This window comes from Plutella xylostella, chromosome 12, assembly GCF_932276165.1.
Source record: "Plutella xylostella chromosome 12, ilPluXylo3.1, whole genome shotgun sequence".
NCBI lineage: Eukaryota > Metazoa > Arthropoda > Insecta > Lepidoptera > Plutellidae > Plutella > Plutella xylostella.
This window is the reverse complement of record NC_063992.1, coordinates 3,558,283-3,577,042: the sequence shown is the minus strand read 5'-3', so window position 1 is coordinate 3,577,042 and position 18,760 is coordinate 3,558,283. Positions and strand designations below refer to the sequence as shown.

The 18,760-nt window shown below is 37.5% G+C and overlaps 1 protein-coding gene across 1 annotated transcript; it reads left to right on the top strand.

Moving 5' to 3' along the window:
* Positions 1 to 3,896: 3,896 nt before the first annotated feature.
* On the top strand, positions 3,897 to 18,328 carry LOC105382969 (protein sly1 homolog). Its single transcript, XM_048624655.1, has 12 exons — positions 3,897 to 4,117; positions 4,192 to 4,351; positions 4,522 to 4,823; positions 5,141 to 5,230; positions 5,583 to 5,841; positions 6,490 to 6,648; positions 11,220 to 11,395; positions 11,847 to 12,117; positions 14,768 to 14,897; positions 15,303 to 15,391; positions 17,195 to 17,303; positions 18,129 to 18,328. Exons 1-12 carry the CDS (start codon positions 4,090 to 4,092, stop codon positions 18,237 to 18,239), a joined length of 1,884 nt encoding a protein of 627 aa, XP_048480612.1. The 5' UTR covers positions 3,897 to 4,089; the 3' UTR covers positions 18,240 to 18,328.
* Positions 18,329 to 18,760: the final 432 nt, after the last annotated feature.

Sequence of the window (18,760 nt, the reverse complement as noted above, 5' to 3'; positions counted from 1 at the left end):
GTTATCACACGAAAATTATTTGCCATGTAGGTACCTAACGTGAATCGGTAATGGATTACATAGACATAATCTACTCATACTCGTACTTACCAAGGTATGGGCTAAAATGCCACACTGTTTTTGCAACGTCCTCTGCTGCATGTTTTACCTAGAATTTAGGTCTAAAGTTGCCCATTTCACAATCCCGATCGCATTTACTGATCTGAAAGAAGTTAATTGGCAAAAAAAAACTCTATACTTACCTACTAGTTACCTACACACTTGAGCAATTTTTACCCTCCGCGAAGAAGTCAAATTAGGCCGTAGCTTTAACGACTTAATCGAATTTTATTAAAACATGGAACATAATAATATCATAACATCTCTCATATAGTTAAAATAATTACTTACTCAGGTTTATCCGTTTCAGAGTATAGGTAAGTTCGTAATTAAATCCTTAATTAATTTATTAACAACCTGATGAGGGATGGTGATCGATAGATAATAGACAGGATACACTAACCATCTTTTATACGCAGATGATAAAAAAATATACTTCAAAGTGAAAAACCATATAGATTGTGAGGCTGTTCAAGCAGACTTAAATTCTTTGTCCAACTATTACACTAGAAATAAAATAACTGTTAATGTTAGTAAGTGCGTGTGTGTTAGTTTTACGCGAAAACCCAAGCCAATTCTTTATCATTACAATTTCAACGGTGCTGTAATACAAAGAGCTGATAATGTTAAAGATCTTGGCGTGTTGATGGACTCTAAATGTCTGTTCTCTGACCACGTGGACTTTATCGCTGCCAAAGCATACAGAGGTCTTGGCTTTGTCACGCGTTCTTGTAAACCATTTAATGATATTAGCGCAATCAAATCCGTTTACTACGCATATGTCCGCAGTATTTTAGAATACGCAAGCCCTATTTGGTCTCCACATTACATGATCCACAAACACCGGTTAGAAAGCATCCAAAAAAAGTTCATCAACCACCTGAACTTTCGTCAGCGATTCTCCACTACAGGATACGTAGATGGGTGCCGTAGGAATAATATCCCTACGTTAGAGGAACGCCGCATTATGTTGGATATGGGATTCTTGTACGACCTGATGCTTGGTCGCGTAGACTGCAGTGCGCTGGTGGGCGCGGTGACGTACCGCGCGCCGCGCCGCCGCACGCGCCACACGCCGCTGCTGCATGTGCCCCCTCACGCCACCAACTACGGCTCTAACGAACCTCTCACTCGAGCAGCAGCCACATATAATAAGCTATTCAGCGAGATTGACATGTTTAATACATCCAAAAATACTTTTAAAAAACTTATTCTACATAAATTAACAGAATAATTAGGTACCTACACTGTCTTTATTTGTATTTGTGTACTTATTAACTTTAATAAGTCACATGTTTATTATCATGAGTACAGTTCTCTCCAGTAACATTCTTGATATTATGCATACACAATTATTATCGTACTGTGTATGTTAGTATTTTTCAGTTTTATATTATTGTGTTAAGATTTGTGAAAGTGTATTTAAATAAGTCACTAATTTCTCAGCAACTATAATTGTTAGATTTCTCATACTTATGCATAACAATTTATTTATTTTTGTTCTACTTTGTTAGGTAATTTATCACAAACTTACTTATTGATAAGTACTTTTTTCTTTTTCTTTTGTCAGTAAATTTTATTGTTTTTAACTCATGTAAAATCATTAAATAACTTTAAATTCGTTAAGTTAATTTAGGGAAACCTGTAATTAGCCTTACTATTAACTTTAAGCTGTGTGAAATTTATTATTGTTACGCTGTTGGTATCCTGAATAAACACATATAAACACATATAAACTAATAATAAGTATTAGTAGGTACCTGACAAACACTAGAGCTAGACTTTAATAGGGCTAGGGTTTATGTCACCCGTGCTGAAGGCTGAAAGGATAAGCTAGTCAAATTAGCGTCAGCTACTGAGTGCCCTGGGAGCATTGGATAGCTGAACACATTATTATAGATGAAGTTACAGTTAATACCTACATCACTCGGCTAAAGTCGGCTACTACTGGAAGGTCACTCTATGTATAGACTCTATACCTACTGAAGAATAACGAACGAACAGGAGCTGTCGCGCAATCGGCAAGTTTTATACAACGGGATAGAGTCTATTATACAGGGTGTAATAATGGCTTTAACAATAAAATTATACATAAACTTACATTACCTCCTCTCACTTACCGACTGTATCCAATTTGATAAGGGAAAGAGCGAATCAAAGATTATTTCCGACGGTGCGTTTCTTGAGAAAACTTGTTAGTTTAACCAGTGCAGTGCAGTGCAGTAGATATCTTTCTCCCATAATCTTTTGTTGTCCTTACCACTACATCATTCAGGTTTTATGCTTAATTCCTTCTCTGTTACAGCTGTCCGACTGTGGAATGATCTCCCCGAGTCTATCAGGAAGGCTCCCAGTCGAGCAGTATTTAAATCACTGGTTCGGGCTCATTATCTCAGCAGGATAGGATAGAAGACAGTTCATTTTTTCATGCACCTCAGTTGTTGTGTGTTTATATAATAATATTATTATAGTATATATATTTATATTAGGTATTTATGTATTGTATATATTTTATAGGTATAGGTTTATATATTATCTATTAGTATATTGTATAAGTATAAATTGTTGTAGGATATTATATTTAAGTAGTACATATTTAGTTTTCTTCGCTGAAATTGTCTTAAATAAGTTCTTTTTTTTTGCACTCCCATACAATTTACTCCCTGTACCTCCTGTAGGTTGACTGGTAGAAAATGCTTTTAGCATTAAGTCCACCTAATTGTACATAATTACTTTTGTATATTGTGCAATGAAGAATAAATAAATAAATAAATAAATAAATATCGTGCGTTTTTCTTTAATGATAAAAGATCACGTGGTATAATTATTAATTTAATTAGCCATGACTGATTTGGAAGAAAATTTATTAAGTATTTTTCTGTCTATTTAAATTCCCGCCATTTCCCGCCAAAAAGTTTTAATTTCTTTTAAATAGTGATGTCCAACTATAACTGAAAACGGAAATGGATCCTAAGGGCGCCTTCAAATTGGTCGCTAATTGTCGCGCGGAAGCAGCGCGGCTACAGCGCTGCGGCCGCGCTGCTGTCAAAATCCATATAAGTAAATTTTGTGATTTAAAAGATGCGCGACTGCAGCGCCCTAACAAATACCTAGTTTAAAATTTATTTAATAACAAATCTGTTAAAATAGGTTATCAGTCTGCATTTAATTTTTAACATAACTAATATATATTTAACTTTACATAAATAACTGACAACGATAAAAAGTCTTTGCAAAATCGCAATCTTTGTTTTCATGATTTAAATTTTGAGTTGAACTGTATACGGACAGAAAGAAACAGACGATGATGACAGACAAACCAGACACACTCTTCCATGCTGGCACTAAACTTGGCTATCCTATTATATTTGGTATTGGTTATTGGATGTTTGCTGAATTTACAAAACTAGGTAAGTACTTATTCCAAAATGTAGGCACTGACCACATAATGACAAGACAAAAAAATACGCAACGAATACGAATAGCCAAGTTAGACCATTAGGCTACGTCTTCAGAAGGCAGACAGTTTGGTGACTCGAACTCGTACGTGCGTGCGTACAGACCGGCCAAACGAACGCCAACGAACGGGTATCGTTGACCGTCGTTGCTGCTATCGGCCCTGTATTATGTATGATAATTATCCATCGTTGGCCTTCGTTGGGCCGGTCTGTACGCAGCTTTAGTTACAGGCCAGGTAGCTAAAGCTCAGAATAATAATAAACAGTCTTACTTAATAAGACTGTTTTACAATCTGTGGAAATAGAAAACAGAATAAACTGACAACTACGAGACGATGGCGACGACGTGTCAAACGTCAATTTGACGTTTCATGTTCTCATTCTTGCCTGCTACTTTTATTTACTTTTCTTGATGAAAACTATGGGAAAATCTACTGTTTAATTAATAACTAGTTCTAATAACTTAAGGAAATCAGCTGCCTTTATAGACAGTGTGGTATTTCTATTAAATGCTCAGTAGATAGTGGTTAAAATGTCGACTTTACGCGAACGGCAGCTTAGTAAGTATCAAAACAATTAATTTTCATTTCTCTGTAATTTCCTGTAAATTTTATTGTATTTTTATTCCTTTCAGATGCCTTGAAGCAAATGCTGAATTTGAACCAACCACTGACGAAGAGCTCAGCCAATGAACCGATGTGGAAGATATTAATTTACGACAGGGTCGGTCAAGATATTATTTCTCCCCTCATATCTGTGAAAGAATTGCGTGAACTGGGTGTTACGTTGCACGTGTAAGTAAACATGTATCTGTTTCACGCACTTAATTCCATTTCACAGTAAATTACACTTACATGTATTTAGGAAACAATCAAAGAATCAAATAACCTCTCATAATAGAAACCTGAGTAATTCTTATCTGTCAGTGAGTCAATCAAACTCATTAGAATGCTATACTTTCCAGACAACTGCACTCAGACCGAGACCCAATACCGGAAGTCCCGGCCGTTTACTTCTGTGCCCCTACAGAGGAGAACTTGGGCAGGATATGCCAGGACTTAGACAATGGAGTCTACGACCAGTATCACTTGAACTTCATATCACCTATCTCAAGGCAGAAACTGGAAGACCTGGCTGCGTCGGCCATACAGTCCAACTCTGTGGTCAATATACACAAGGTGTACGACCAGTATTTGAATTTCATCTGTGTTGAAGAGGACTTGTTTATTATGAAACATCAACAGTCGGATTCGTTATCATATTATGGTTTGTACTTTGATTGCTTACCATTGCCATGTTGTATCATCATAAAGCACTGATATTTTGAAATAGGTACGTCAGTCTTTAAGTGTGTGTCTGTGTGTATATTTGTTACTGTTTCAAACAAAATACTATATCCTACTAATGAACAGATTTCAATATGTCTTAGTAATATAGCTTATAATTATTTTTGAATAATTACATTGGCTATTCCAGAAATTCTCATCAGAAAACCTTAGTATCATAAACAAAAGTTAGTATTATTGATAATACTGATTTAGATTGGGAAGCAAATAATCATGATTATTTTGGTTTTTTTTCAGCAATAAACAAAGGTGATACAAAAGACACTGAGATGGAAGCCATTATGGACAACATTGTTGAAAGTCTATTCTCAGTATTTGTAACATTAGGTGAGTTAGATTAGACAACTGTAACTATGAAAAAGACACAATTCAATGGATTTTTATGAAGGTTGATAGCCTGTAGATAACCAAGTACTTAAGCTGGACTAGGATTTTTTACTGGGGTGAAAGGATTTAGCCAGTCAGATTAGTAAGAAGAGTCATTTTCTGAAAAACTGCATATATAAATACAGTTGATACATCACTGAATAAAATAACAACTGGAGGAGACTTCTTTCATGCGTAATTAATTAAAAAATTGTATCACCTTAGGATGCACAAAACTTCATAATGGACAATCTGATGGTACAAAATGTAGGTATTGATTGTTAATTAAAATAAATCCCTATACAATTCACAGGTAACGTCCCAATAATAAGAAGTACCAAAGGTAATGCAGCAGAAATGGTGGCAAAAAAACTGGACAAGAAATTGCGGGAGAACTTGTGGGACGCGAGGAACAACCTGTTCCACGGCAACACAGGACAGCTGGGGTCATTCAGCTTCACGCGGCCAATGCTGCTGATTCTTGACCGGAACATCGACATGGCGACACCGCTGCACCACACATGGACATACCAGGCTTTAGCGCACGATGTTCTGGATCTTTCGCTGAACAGGTTAGTAGTAGTGGTAATATTTAGAACCTCATTTTCTTTTCACTTCTAAGTTTAGTGAGTAATTTAAAACCATATATGGATACCTTCTCTCTCAAAACCCCGACCGAAGAATAATGGGGGGTTTCATAAGTTGGTCAAATGTCTTAGCCGTCTACCCCCTAGCTAGGTATAGTTTCAGACTGGCCCTAGTTTTGCACTCTAGACGTCCCCGCTCTCAACTTATCTAGCGTTTTAAGTTAAATATTGTATGCTACTTACGAGATGTTGAAAATTGCCTACCTGATTTCCAGTTTATTCTTATCAAGTACACATTTAATTATGAAGAATCTATGTATGACTGTTATGTAGCTACAAATAACTATTCTCAACTAACAGGGCGACAGTGCCTGAAGGACCTATTCTATCTATATTGATAATGAAATCCTCTTATCCCTCATCACCATCAGGGACATAGGGCTCGAAGAAAGGATTTCCACTTCTCCCAATCCTGCGCGGCCGCTTCCAGGTCGTCCCAGCCGAGACTTCTATCTATATTACAGGCTTATTATTATCTATATTACTATCGGTTGGATGGCTATGCGTGAGATATCCCCAATTCCCCACATATTTTTATATAATTTTATTAATCAATTGCCATCCATCTACCAGGGTGACAGTGCCCGAAGGAGGTGCGCCGTCTCTCCCAGACGCTAAGCCGAAGACCCGCGTGTGCGACCTCGACCCCCGCGACCCGCTGTGGACCGAGCACAAGGGCAGCCCCTTCCCGACCGTGGCCGAGGCTATACAGGAGGATCTGGATAAATATAGGTGAGTGCATCATTGTTATAAAGTGCTGGATAAATTGTACTTACCAAAAATGAAGACGACAAAATAAACTGTGTTGTCATCATAGACTACGCCTTCGGGGGCATATTTATTTGTGTAATTTAATGATCAACAGATGATCACCTATCAACATCAGTCAGTTCCACACAGAGATGGTTCATATTTGTATTATTACGGTCTTATTCATAAAAAAACCTTAAAGTAGGTTTACTGAGCTCAATAGCTACGGAACACTTTAAGCCTATTTGAGGTTTCATAAAAATCTCTATTCATAATCGTTCCGTAAACCTTCAATAACTATAGTGATGCTAATAGATTTCACAGACCAAACATTTTGACATTTACCCTATTAAGTTGCCGGTCTGACGAAACCATAAACAAAAATAGCGAAAACTTTCATTCATTTATCAATCTCTATTATCTATAGTCGTTTGCAATAGAATCCAACAATCATGTAAACAAACCAAATTGTCACGATTACTCCGTAATCACATACATTTGACGATCAACTATGAACATAGTCTGATTTCAACGAACGCACCATTGTTTTCACATTATCTTCAACACGATTTAACTTGTATTTATAAGTTAAATTTGTTAAAACATTTGCAACGTAAAAATTTCGAAGTATTTGACAAGCTGTCATCTTAGTTTTTTACTCATCGAACTCTATAAGTCATTGAAAAGTTAGTGTTGTTCGTAATCTGAAGTTATCTTTTAATTTTAATTTCATAAATTATTTTAATTTAATATTATTTGAATACAATAATAAATAATTTTCAAGAGCTTAAAATAATTAACCAAAACGAAAAAAGGAAGAGAAAGAAATGAAAAAGCTCGACGGCATTTTAGACACGGCAAGCGATGACACAGTGGTTCCATTTACAATTACGGTCACCGGCGACACTTCTGATAGTGATGATGAAGAAGACGAAGATTTAAATTTGTTTTAATAAACACTTTTTTATATATAATCAGTTTTATTTTATAGTCTATGGCTTATATATTTAATCTAATTAGAACACTATGACATCACTATGGGCATAAACAATACGCTGTCAATGTCAGTCCGCCATATTTGTTTACATGATTGTTGGATTCTATTGCAAACGACTATATGTTAGCCACGGCGCGGCACTTAAAAAAGTTTACGTTGGCTTAAAGGCGCAGTGGCCAAGCCAAAACCCACAAAAAAAATAATTAAATTTTTACGTTACCATGGCAACTTATTTTCAGAAAATATTAACTCACAACAAATGTCAAATCGTCAATAAAGCAGAACAGCTGTTGACCGGCCGCCATGTTTTTGTACAATAGGAGGTTTACGGAAGGTGTATTGTAGGGTCCAGCCAACTTTAGCATATCAAGGTTTTACGAATCAGTTGGAGAGTTCTTTAGCGCTATTGATCGTTTATGAATAAAGTTTTTTTGACATTTGCTTATAGCAGGCCTATAGGTCTCCCGTAACTTTTTATGAATGGGCCATTATTTTATTTTAGGGACCATTATCGGTCCCCTACAAAGAAACATTTTTTAAAAATTAAATAATGAAATTCAGGAATATAGCTACCGTCTGTAGCAATTAAATAAGACACCGGTCACAGAAAATATAATGAATTTATGTAAAATACTTTATTTATTTACAAATTACGGTTACTCTGTTGTTGTTTTTGGTAACGCAATTGTTTTTCATACAAAAATTGTCTGTCCCTCGGAGCGAGTCATATGAAACAAGCACAACGTGTGTAAAAAATTATAATGGAAACAATTTTTTTGAATATTATAATGAATATGTCATTATTTAAACTTTACTTCACGGTAATAATCATGATTTTATATGAACATATTATGGGACAATTAATATTCCTGGCCGAGTACCCAAGCCTAAGCAAAAATACACCTACACTAGGTTACCCTAGGAAATTCAATCATAAATAAACTTTTTTTCACTTTCTTACACCTAAGATCATTTGAATGGCTGTGTATTTGTATCGGAGTGCAGGAAGGAGAGCGGGACGGATAAAATGACCAAGTCTTTCGGATGAGAGTACTGGAGAGAAGCGCGTGTATTTATTGTGACGCCACTGAGTTACCGGCGACATACGGTGAGTTTTATAGATATTTATTATATTATTTCATGCAATATATGTAATAATTAGTAACAATTATTAGGGCATTTTGATATCCCATGTATGTGTATTCATTTAAGTACTAACTTCAAATAGGTTATTGTTTTACAACTGCGTTACCGCTACACTTCGTTACTTTTTCAGTAACGTAGTTGTAGCTATAGTAACTCAGGGGTTTTTCTTATAGTTTTCAGGTATCTGTTACTCAATTTATGGTACAAATATAACATTTGAGCATATTATATTGTTACAGTATAACATTTCAGACTCAATGGCGTAAACAGCGGCTGAAAAACAACGGCTTTATAGGCAAAAAAAATGAGAAATATTTCTTAGTATTAAATTGTTATATTTTCAGCGATTTTAATGTTTGATATTAAACAAAGAGTTCTGTTAATTCTAGTTTGATAGTTTTTTTCACATTATGATTAGTTTTAATTGAAGAAAGTATAAAGATTGTGATTGAGATACCACTGTGTTACCAATTAACCACAGCGTTATCTATTTGTCCCTCGTTTCCTGAGAGTATTCACAAACATTTTAGCTACTCTATATTAGAAAGAATGTTAAACTAAATATAATAATTAAAAATTCACCTTATTTAGAGCTATTTCTAAAACTTTGAGCAAAAAATTATGATTATTTTGTCCTTTTTTCGTAAAGTATTGCATTAAAACTTATTGATTGGTAACGCAGTGGGAAACTTTATTATAGAATGAATAACAAAACTGAGAATATTTTGTAATTTAAACTGTTAGATTAATGTTTTTTTTCTTACTTTTTATCTGGTATATGTTTACGAACCAAAATATATGTTCCTAACAATAAAACATAATTTTGTATGAAAGTAACGCAGTAGTATTTTTTTCTCATCATTCCTCGATTAAACGTCAATAACTTTAAGAAATAACAAGAAAACATCGCTGCAAATGTATTTAATGAATAATATAAATGTTAATTAACATAAATAAATATTGAAAGGTTAATTAATAAGAAGTTTATTTTTGAAAAAAATATCTGTAAAAGTATGTCAAATTGTACCCAAAATAAAATAATGGCCCGAATAAGACCGTTACGGTCTTATTCATAAAAAAACCTTAAAGTAGGTTTACTGAGCTCATTAGCTACGGAACACTTTAAGCCTATTTGAGGTTTCATAAAAATCTCTATTCATAATCGTTCCGTAAACCTTCAATAACTATAGTGATGCTAATAGATTTCACAGACCAAACATTTTGACATTTACCCTATTAAGTTGCCGGTCTGACGAAACCATAAACAAAAATAGCGAAAACTTTCATTCATTTATCAATCTCTATTATCTATGTTAGCCACGGCGCGGCACTTAAAAAAGTTTAAGGGCGGATTCGGCCAACGTCGAGTAACTTTTTACTCACGAGTAAAGTACCAGTTACTCGCGAGTAAGCAGATTTTGCATTCTACCAAACCTGAAACCAAGATAACTAGCTTATCCCAAGAATAAAATGTTATACCGCCAAAATTGACCGTGTAACGAGCTTATCCGAGAGTAATTTTGTAATGGCGGCAGCACATCAGCTGATTAGAAAACCGTCATAATGACATATAAACACATCTGTCAAAACATAAACAAAAGTACGTTAAAAGGCAAAGTCTCAGAATAACAACAGCGAATAAAATATTAAAACATAAACAATTTCATACTTTTATAATCCATTCAAACTAAGTTGGCATGTCATTTCTATTGCATGCTTTGAAACGCAGCTATTTTTATTTTAGTTGCATTACAGTTTCGTTCCTCGTTCATTCAATTTAATCATGGTATAACTTGGTAGAATCCAAATGTACTTATCCTAGATATTTACTCGCGTATAATTTTAATTCCGGTATAGTTATTCTCGTGTAACGTGATGTTTGGACGAATTCACCCTAAGTTGGCTTAAAGGCGCAGTGGCCAAGCCAAAACCCACAAAAAAAATTAAATTTTTACGTTACCATGGCAACTTATTTTCAGCAAATATTAACTCACAACAAATGTCAAATCGTCAATAAAGCAGAACAGCTGTGGACCGGCCGCCATGTTTTTGTACAATAGGAGGTTTACGGAAGGTGTATAGTAGGGACCAGCCAACTTTAGCATATCAAGGTTTTACGAATCAGTTGGAGAGTTCTTTAGCGCTATTGATCGTTTATGAATAAAGTTTTTTTGACATTTGCTTATAGCAGGCCTATAGGTCTCCCGTAACTTTTTATGAATAAGACCGTTACTATATTTCGCTAGATGTGTGAATGCATTAATGCACTAACCAGATCTGGCCAGAGGGTGGTGGGAGGTGTACAAAGCTTGACTTTAAAGCGTACATGGAAAAAGTCTCAAAGGTTTAATTGGAATAAACTCCTAGAATAGAATGCATAATTTTTCAATTTTTCAATTTCCCATTCCAGGAGCTCAGAAGCGGAAGTGAAGCGGCTGAAAACCTCAATGGGTCTGGACACGGACAGCGCTCTAGCGCTGAGTCTGGTCAGCGACAACACGCAACGACTCACTAGTGCCGTGAACTCGCTGCCTCAACTCATGGAGAAGAAACGACTTATCGACATGCATACTACTATTGCTACTGGTGAGTAAATTTATCTGACGAGCAGGCAGCATCTAGCGCTCGATATTACTGGTACTGATGAATGCGGGTATAGCGCTCGATATTGCTACTGGTGAGTGAATGTATGAAGTCAGGCAAACATAATTCAAATTCAAATCTTTATTGCATTCCATAATTAGTGTTACTTAAATAAGGTGTTAAAATAATAAACAAGCGATCATTATGGACCCGACTGTGGTTGTTACTTGTTTGTAAGTCGATGAAAACCTACAGCGATCGATGTGTCTATATGCTAGTAGCGCTCTAGCCTTTGAAAGTGATAGGAACCATCTACAAACATACTACGCAATCGTAGCGTGACAGCATTGCTACCACTGGTGACTACTACATGTAATGCAACGAATTCCATTTGAATAAAATTACATGTAAACCTCTCAATCATTACAATTACAAAACCAATTTCCTATTTCAGCCATCCTCAACGCAATAAAATCAAGACGGCTGGACTCGTTTTTCGAACTGGAAGAGAAGATTATGAGCAAAAGCAGTGCCATAGAAAGCAAAGCGGTTCTGGACCTCATTTCTGACCCGAACGCCGGTACTCCAGAAGATAAGATGCGACTCTTTGTAATATATTATCTGTGTACTACGGAGGTGACTGAACAGGAATTTGAGAAGTTTGAAGCGGCTTTGAAGAGCGCTAATTGTGATGTCAACCCGATGGCTTATATGAGGCGGTGGAAGTAAGTTTTATAATCAATCTATTTTTTAAATCGCAGAGCTGTATGTATGTTATTTTTTTTTTATTTTTATTTATTTATTTACTACTTATATTATCTTACAGGATAAACCTAACACAATAATAAAGAAAAATAACAAACACAACAAAAAACTTTCTTAAAAAGACACAAACAACTAAAAATAAAAAACAATAAACTAATCAACACATAACATATGAAACATAACCTTTGCGAACTCACCCAAAGAACATGTGAGAATGTCAGTCCTCTCAGATGCCTTGTTGATTAGCCTAATAGCCCTAGTGAGTGGAGCGTCATGTAGCAGGTTGGTGCGGGCGGTGGGCACCGCGAGCAGCCGGCCCGCGCGCCGCCGCAGCCCGCGCCCGCCCGCCGGCACCGCGAGCCCGATGCTCTCCAGCACAGTGGGATTGCACAACCATCCTCTAAACACCATAAATACCATTTTGGTCAAAGCCAGGTCTCTCCTAACTTCAATCTTGCTGTATCCAACCATACCTAGTATAAATAAAGATGGGTACAGCAAAGGATAGCCCGGATACACCCCGTACATTTTTAGGTAAAGATACCTTAAAAATGTATTTTGAATACGCTCCAACATGAGATTATATTTAATTTCATGCGGAGCCCAGATGACTGCGTTGCTTTCTAATTTACTCCTAACTAGCGCATTATACAGGGCTTTCACAGTACGTATGTCTGTAAAGCCCTGGCAGCTACGGAGCACAAAACCTAAAGTTTTAAAAGCACCTTTACATATATTCACAATGTGATCACTAAATGACAGAGTGGAGGTGAACTTGACGCCCAGGTCCCGCACGGAGCTGACCCGCGCCAGCGCGCCGCCGCCCAGCGTGTACTGGTGTCGCAGCGGCTCGCGAGCTCGGCTGAACGTCATCTGCACGCACTTCGAACCATTAAACTCTAGTTTATTGTCGCAACCCCATGCTACGACCCTGTCAATATCCTGCTGCAGCCTAATCGCGTCTTCTTCATTTCTAATTTCTAAAAACAGTTTGAGGTCATCTGCGAACAACAGACAAGTAGCGTCCATCAGGATTTCGGGAAGGTCATTGATCATTATAATAAATTCTAATGGTCCCATGTTGCTACCCTGATTTACTCCTGAGTATGTTGAAAAAGGTTCTGAGTATCTGTTTCCAAAGTCCACGTATTGCTGTCTATTATGCAAGTAATTCCTGAAGAAGGTCAGCGAATGTGTCGTGCAGCCGATAGCTGCCAATTTGGTTAGAAGGATGTCGTTGTCAACCGTGTCAAATGCTTTTTTAAAGTCGAAATAGGCAGCATCGACTTGCACTCCAGCATCCACTGACGGAACCACACGAGACATGAAGCTGAGGAGATTACTGTTGGTACTTCGTCCTGGCCGAAAACCATGTTGGCAGTCGGACAGTTGACTACTTACCTCATTGTAAATCATTTTCTGCAATGCTGATTCAAAAACCTTCGCGAATACCGACAGAACTGCTACCGGCCTGTATCCGTTTACATCTGACCCCAAACTGCCCTTAGGAACTGGAATAACCCTAGTGATTTTCCATAGTTTTGGGTATAACGCACTTTCTAGGCAACAGTTATATATATGCAGCAGTGGATCGAGGAGCAGCATGCGGCAGTCCTTCACCAGGTAAGCAGGCACGCCGTCGGGACCGGCGGAGGTCTTGGGCGCGAGGCGGGCCAGCGCGGCAGACACGTGGCCGGCGCTGAGCGCGGCGAGGTGCACGCGCGCCGCGCCCCCCGCGCCCCCCGCCCGCGCCGCCTCCTCCACACTCAGCCGCGGCGGCTGTGCGCTGTACACCGAGTGGAAGTACTCAGCAAAGTAATCGGCGCTCTCTTGCTCGTTCAACTCCGTTCCATCTCGCGTTATAATAATTTTATTTCTTGCTGACCTTTTTGACTTAATGAAGCTCCAAAAGGATTTAGGATCTCTAGCTAGTTGTTTTTGAATCCGGTCATTGTAACTTTTTTCTGCGAGTTGAATACCAATTTTTACTTTTGTCCTGTATTTAGAAAATTCCTCATAATCACACTGCGATCGCGTAAGTTTGTAGGTTTTATGTAAAGATGCTTTTAATGTAATGTCGCGAATTAATTCAGCCGTGTACCATTCAGGATAATAGTATCTTGAAGTTACAGGCTTTCGCATGTTATGTGTATGCACATTGCACATCTGTGTAAGATTTTGGATGTGCAGGTTTCCTCACGTTGTTTTCTTTTACCTGCACGCATTACCACATTGTATTTATCGTCATTAAATATGTAAGAAAGGACGTTCATAACTCTCTCTCACGTCTCAATATTTCTTTTATTTATTATGTATTTTTATGAAATGATCTATCCATATGAGTTTTAATTGATGATCATCATCAGCCTGTAATCATCCACTGCTGGATATCAGCCTCTCCCAAGAAGCGCCACTTCACTCTGTACTCTACTTCGACTTCTCTACTCTACTTCACATGGTCGTCGGTCCAGCGGACCGGAGGGCGTTCCACGTGGTCTCCTATATACCTAGCGCGACGCAATGTTTTTATCACGTTTGGTTTGCGCCGCTTCCGCTTCGTACTAGGCATGCTAATCATAATCACTAAAGCCACAATTTTCTAAACCGCAGAGGCTTCACAAAGATGTCGAGCGACTACTCGGGCGGCGGCACGAAGACCGTCTCCATGTTCTCCAAGCTGGTGTCGCAGGGGTCCTCGTTCGTCATGGAGGGCGTCAAGAACTTGGTCGTTAAGAAACACGTGAGTTTAGATGTGCAGATTGCTTTTTATAGTCAATATTAGCCAGTGGTTATACCACTGCTGGATAGCCCATTCTCCAGGCAACAAAAGTTTTAATAGTCAGAAGGCTTATGAGTCACACAAAAAATTATATGCAAGGCTGCGTTCGCAGTAGGCAAACTGCTCATTACGCTTATTAACGCCGTAAAATGGCTTAGAGTGAGCGCTAAACTAGCAAACTGTGAAAACTCGTCATAATAAAACCGATACGCCACTAACGCAGTCGGTGGCTACCAGTTAGCCTACTGGAAAACGCAGCCTAAGTTTAGCGCCCTCTGGGCAGTTAGCGATCGAACCTTACTAGTTATCCTTTATATAAGCTCCTCCAGTAGATTGGTATTAATAATTGATTGTTCCCATCAACAGAAGCTGCCAATCAGTCGCGCGGTGGAGTCAGCGTTCGGCGCGGGCGAGGGCGGCGCCGACCTCACGTGGCTGGACCCTCGCGCTGCCAGGTACAGTTCGGTCCACGCTACTTGATAAAAAAAACTGTTCGATAATGTAAGTAACCTTGGCTGTAATCGGCATGTTCTTAATCAGCACAGCTTAGAGGTGAATTATACAAGTCGGCTGTGCCATTTCAAAACACAGTAACAGCCAAGAGACAAAATTTTCAGGAGAGCCAAAAAACGTTTTTGTCCCTTCATTTCAATGCCCTGGTAAAACTATGATACATATCTCAACGAATGTAAGCTTAAAAGAAGCGGCAGAACCTAGGCTTTACATACAATACTATTTCATTTAAATATGACTAATATTGTTGCTGTAATGCACAAAAGAAAACACTAACTAGGTTTTAAATGGTTTTCTCACCCAAAAACCGCCCTCACTGACCATTTTATAACCTAGTAAGTATTTATTTTAGTATTATTTTATTAGTATTATTAGTATTATTTTATTTTAGTATTATTGTGTAATTTAAGACAAGTTAAGTATATTGAAATTGCAATAATAACGTAATAATTTATATGTTTTTTCTTTTTTTATATGTTTTGGATCCTTCACATAATATAAATCAAATTTTGCAGCACTTTTACACGACCGCACTATAAGTAATAGCTGAAATACCGGCATATTTTAAGTTTGTTTTTTGTTTTATCTAAATGAACTAAATCGCCATATTAAGAAGGCATGTCTGACACGAACATTATTTATGGCTGCCTTAAATTAGACAATATTTCCTAAATTTTGAGCTAAAATTAGTTTACAATGTTTGAGTTTTTTTTTGTTTTATGCAAAATAGGGCTAGTAGAAAGGTTCTGACGAGAAAGGTTTCTATGGCCTTTATAAAGAAGACAAAATTTCCTTATGTTCTACTTTTAATTCAACTCTTTAGGTCTCATTGGTTCAAAGATACAGGTTCTGAAATATCTGATATTTTTTTCGAAAAAAGTGTTAGTAATAATGTATGCTATTTGTGACTTACTAAAATTAACAGGCAAAAATTGACCTTTGCTGACCATTTCAAAACCTAGTATGAGCCATTGACCATTTTAAAACACAGTAAGTCATTTTCACTTACTATGTTTTAAAATGGTTGGTGGCTCTTACTATGTTTTAAAATGGTTTTCGTGGCATTTTTGATATCGCAGGGTGGAGTTACTAGGTTTTTAGAATTTTTATTTTCGTTTCTGAGCGGTTTTTTGATATTCTGACAATGCAGTTTTGTGCGCAACCGCCTAAAATAATGTATAAATCAAAGACCCGATTTTTTTAAAAGTTGGCGCTTACTGTGTTTTGAAATGGCGCAGTGTTCAGTTGCAAAAAACCCAAGCAGAAAAAGACCCGTTTCGGGTTAGTGCATCACTTTTGCAACACTCTGTAGTACACCCCCCTGTAGTTTACAACCCCCTGTCTTAGCCTGTAGTCCATACCGAGGATACCCAGTGTAATATAAAAAAATCAGAGGGCACTGTCATCATCCTAATCCTCATCAGCGTATAGTCGTAAACTGTGGTTACAACCTAAGCGCCGCAACCACACTATTATTACACATGCTTATTGATACTCACCTTCACGTATTATTATATCTAGGAAAAAACTAAATTAATCAACTTATTTTCATGTATGAAAATATAAATAAGTATTATTAGTTATTAAGTACCTACGACGAATGATTCATCGCGGACAAATCTCTGTGATTTTTGTGATGAAATTTATATTTAATCAATAATTGTGTAAATTAATTTGATGAATAAAAAAAATTTACTACAAATTCCATCTTACCACATTTCACACCACTCCTCCCAATCCTGCAGGTCGAGCCGCACGGAGTCGGCGCGCCGGCAGCCGCCGACCGACGCGGTGGTGTTCGTGGTGGGCGGCGGCAACTACATCGAGTACCACAACCTGCTCGACTTCGCTAAGGTATGTACACTGCACCAGGTTAAGTTGACCTATGTAGGGAGTTGCAAAAGTGGTATACTATTCATCCATCCATCCATTCCACGGGGAAAGTCATCTGACAGAACCCTTATTACCTTCGAATAAGGGTAGTTTTTGTTTGTATCAGATGTCATTCCCCGTGGAATAGGATATACGTCGAAAGGGGGTGAGCCAGGGGATCTTTTTATTTCGCGATTTTCCAAAAGTCGTAGGACAAAAATTGTTGAGAATGATCTCCTGAGTCCCCCCTTTTCGGCTTAGTATACCACTTTTGCTGTTCCTCTGTATAGTCCTCTTCCCAGAAGCACTACAAGACTATTGACTAAAGTCAGGGCTACAAGTAAAAGTTGACCAAAACAGTCGGCGAATAGAGCCGAAGCGGCATGGCTTCGTTTCGACGCTATTATTGAAAATTTTAGGTTTTTTTCTTTTAGTCAATACCTATACTGTTTCAGAAATAGAATCAAAGACGAAAGCCTAAAAATCGATTCTTCGGTGACACAGAAAGTTTGCAATAACAGCGGCAACTTATGCGCCTCACTCCGCATCGCCAAGGGGACCTTAAACGCCGTCTGCGTTGTATTTAACTTACCTTACCTGCCCTCTATCGTCCTCTGTTGGGTATAGACCACCACACAAAAATGAACGTGCGCGCTCTTGAGGGTGCGCGATGTGAGTAAGCGCAATGCAAAACTTTTGTAACGTCTTTGCGAACCGTGCAACCTCGTCTGTACGGATTAGAGTATCCATTTTTTACCCGCAACCTTGTATTTATACATGAGCTTATTATTGTTCCTTTCCTTGCAGCAACAAGCCACCAGCGGCACATCTAGAAAGATAATCTACGGCGCAACGACGCTGCCCAACGCGTCGCAGTTCTTGAAGCAACTGTCGCTCCTCGGAGAAGAAATGCAGTGAACATTCCCACTTCACTTATTAATACTGTATTATATGAGAAAATCTATTATTTAAATATTATTATTAAATGGTAAATGTATACACGGTGATGATTGTGTTTTTGGCGATATCGAGTTAAACAGGTATGTATATTGTCTTGCTAATGAAAAATGCATGGACTTGGGGGTAGATTCGAATGCCAATGATTGAAAAACCTAATTTAAAAAAAGGTATGCCTATAATTCCGAATATTCCTTCATAAGATATAACTTCCCAAACATTGCGTTTTCCAAGTCAAGTAGGTAAGTACCTACCTAATATTTCATACATATTCATAAACATGGCTTTGTAACTTAATTTTATTGAACTCGATTGGGTATTATATCCTAATAGGTAGATATTTATACCACACTGACCGCCTATAATAGGTCTTTTGAAGTTTTATAGGTTCTTAACTGTACCTACCTATTGCAATTATGGTAAATAGGTATACTTAGGCTTACTGCAATAAAAAGGAAGGTTATCTTACTTTTTAATTAAGT

What these genes read in the sequence shown, in the direction of transcription:
- LOC105382969 (XM_048624655.1), top strand. Translation starts at nt 4,090, where the DNA reads ATGTCGACTTTACGCGAACGGCAGCTTA. An exon ending in CTGGATCTTTCGCTGAACAG is followed by an intron (nt 5,842 to 6,489) that starts GTTAGTAGTAGT and finishes TCCATCTACCAG; the next exon opens with GGTGACAGTGCCCGAAGGAG. An exon ending in GCTTATATGAGGCGGTGGAA is followed by an intron (nt 12,118 to 14,767) that starts GTAAGTTTTATA and finishes TCTAAACCGCAG; the next exon opens with AGGCTTCACAAAGATGTCGA.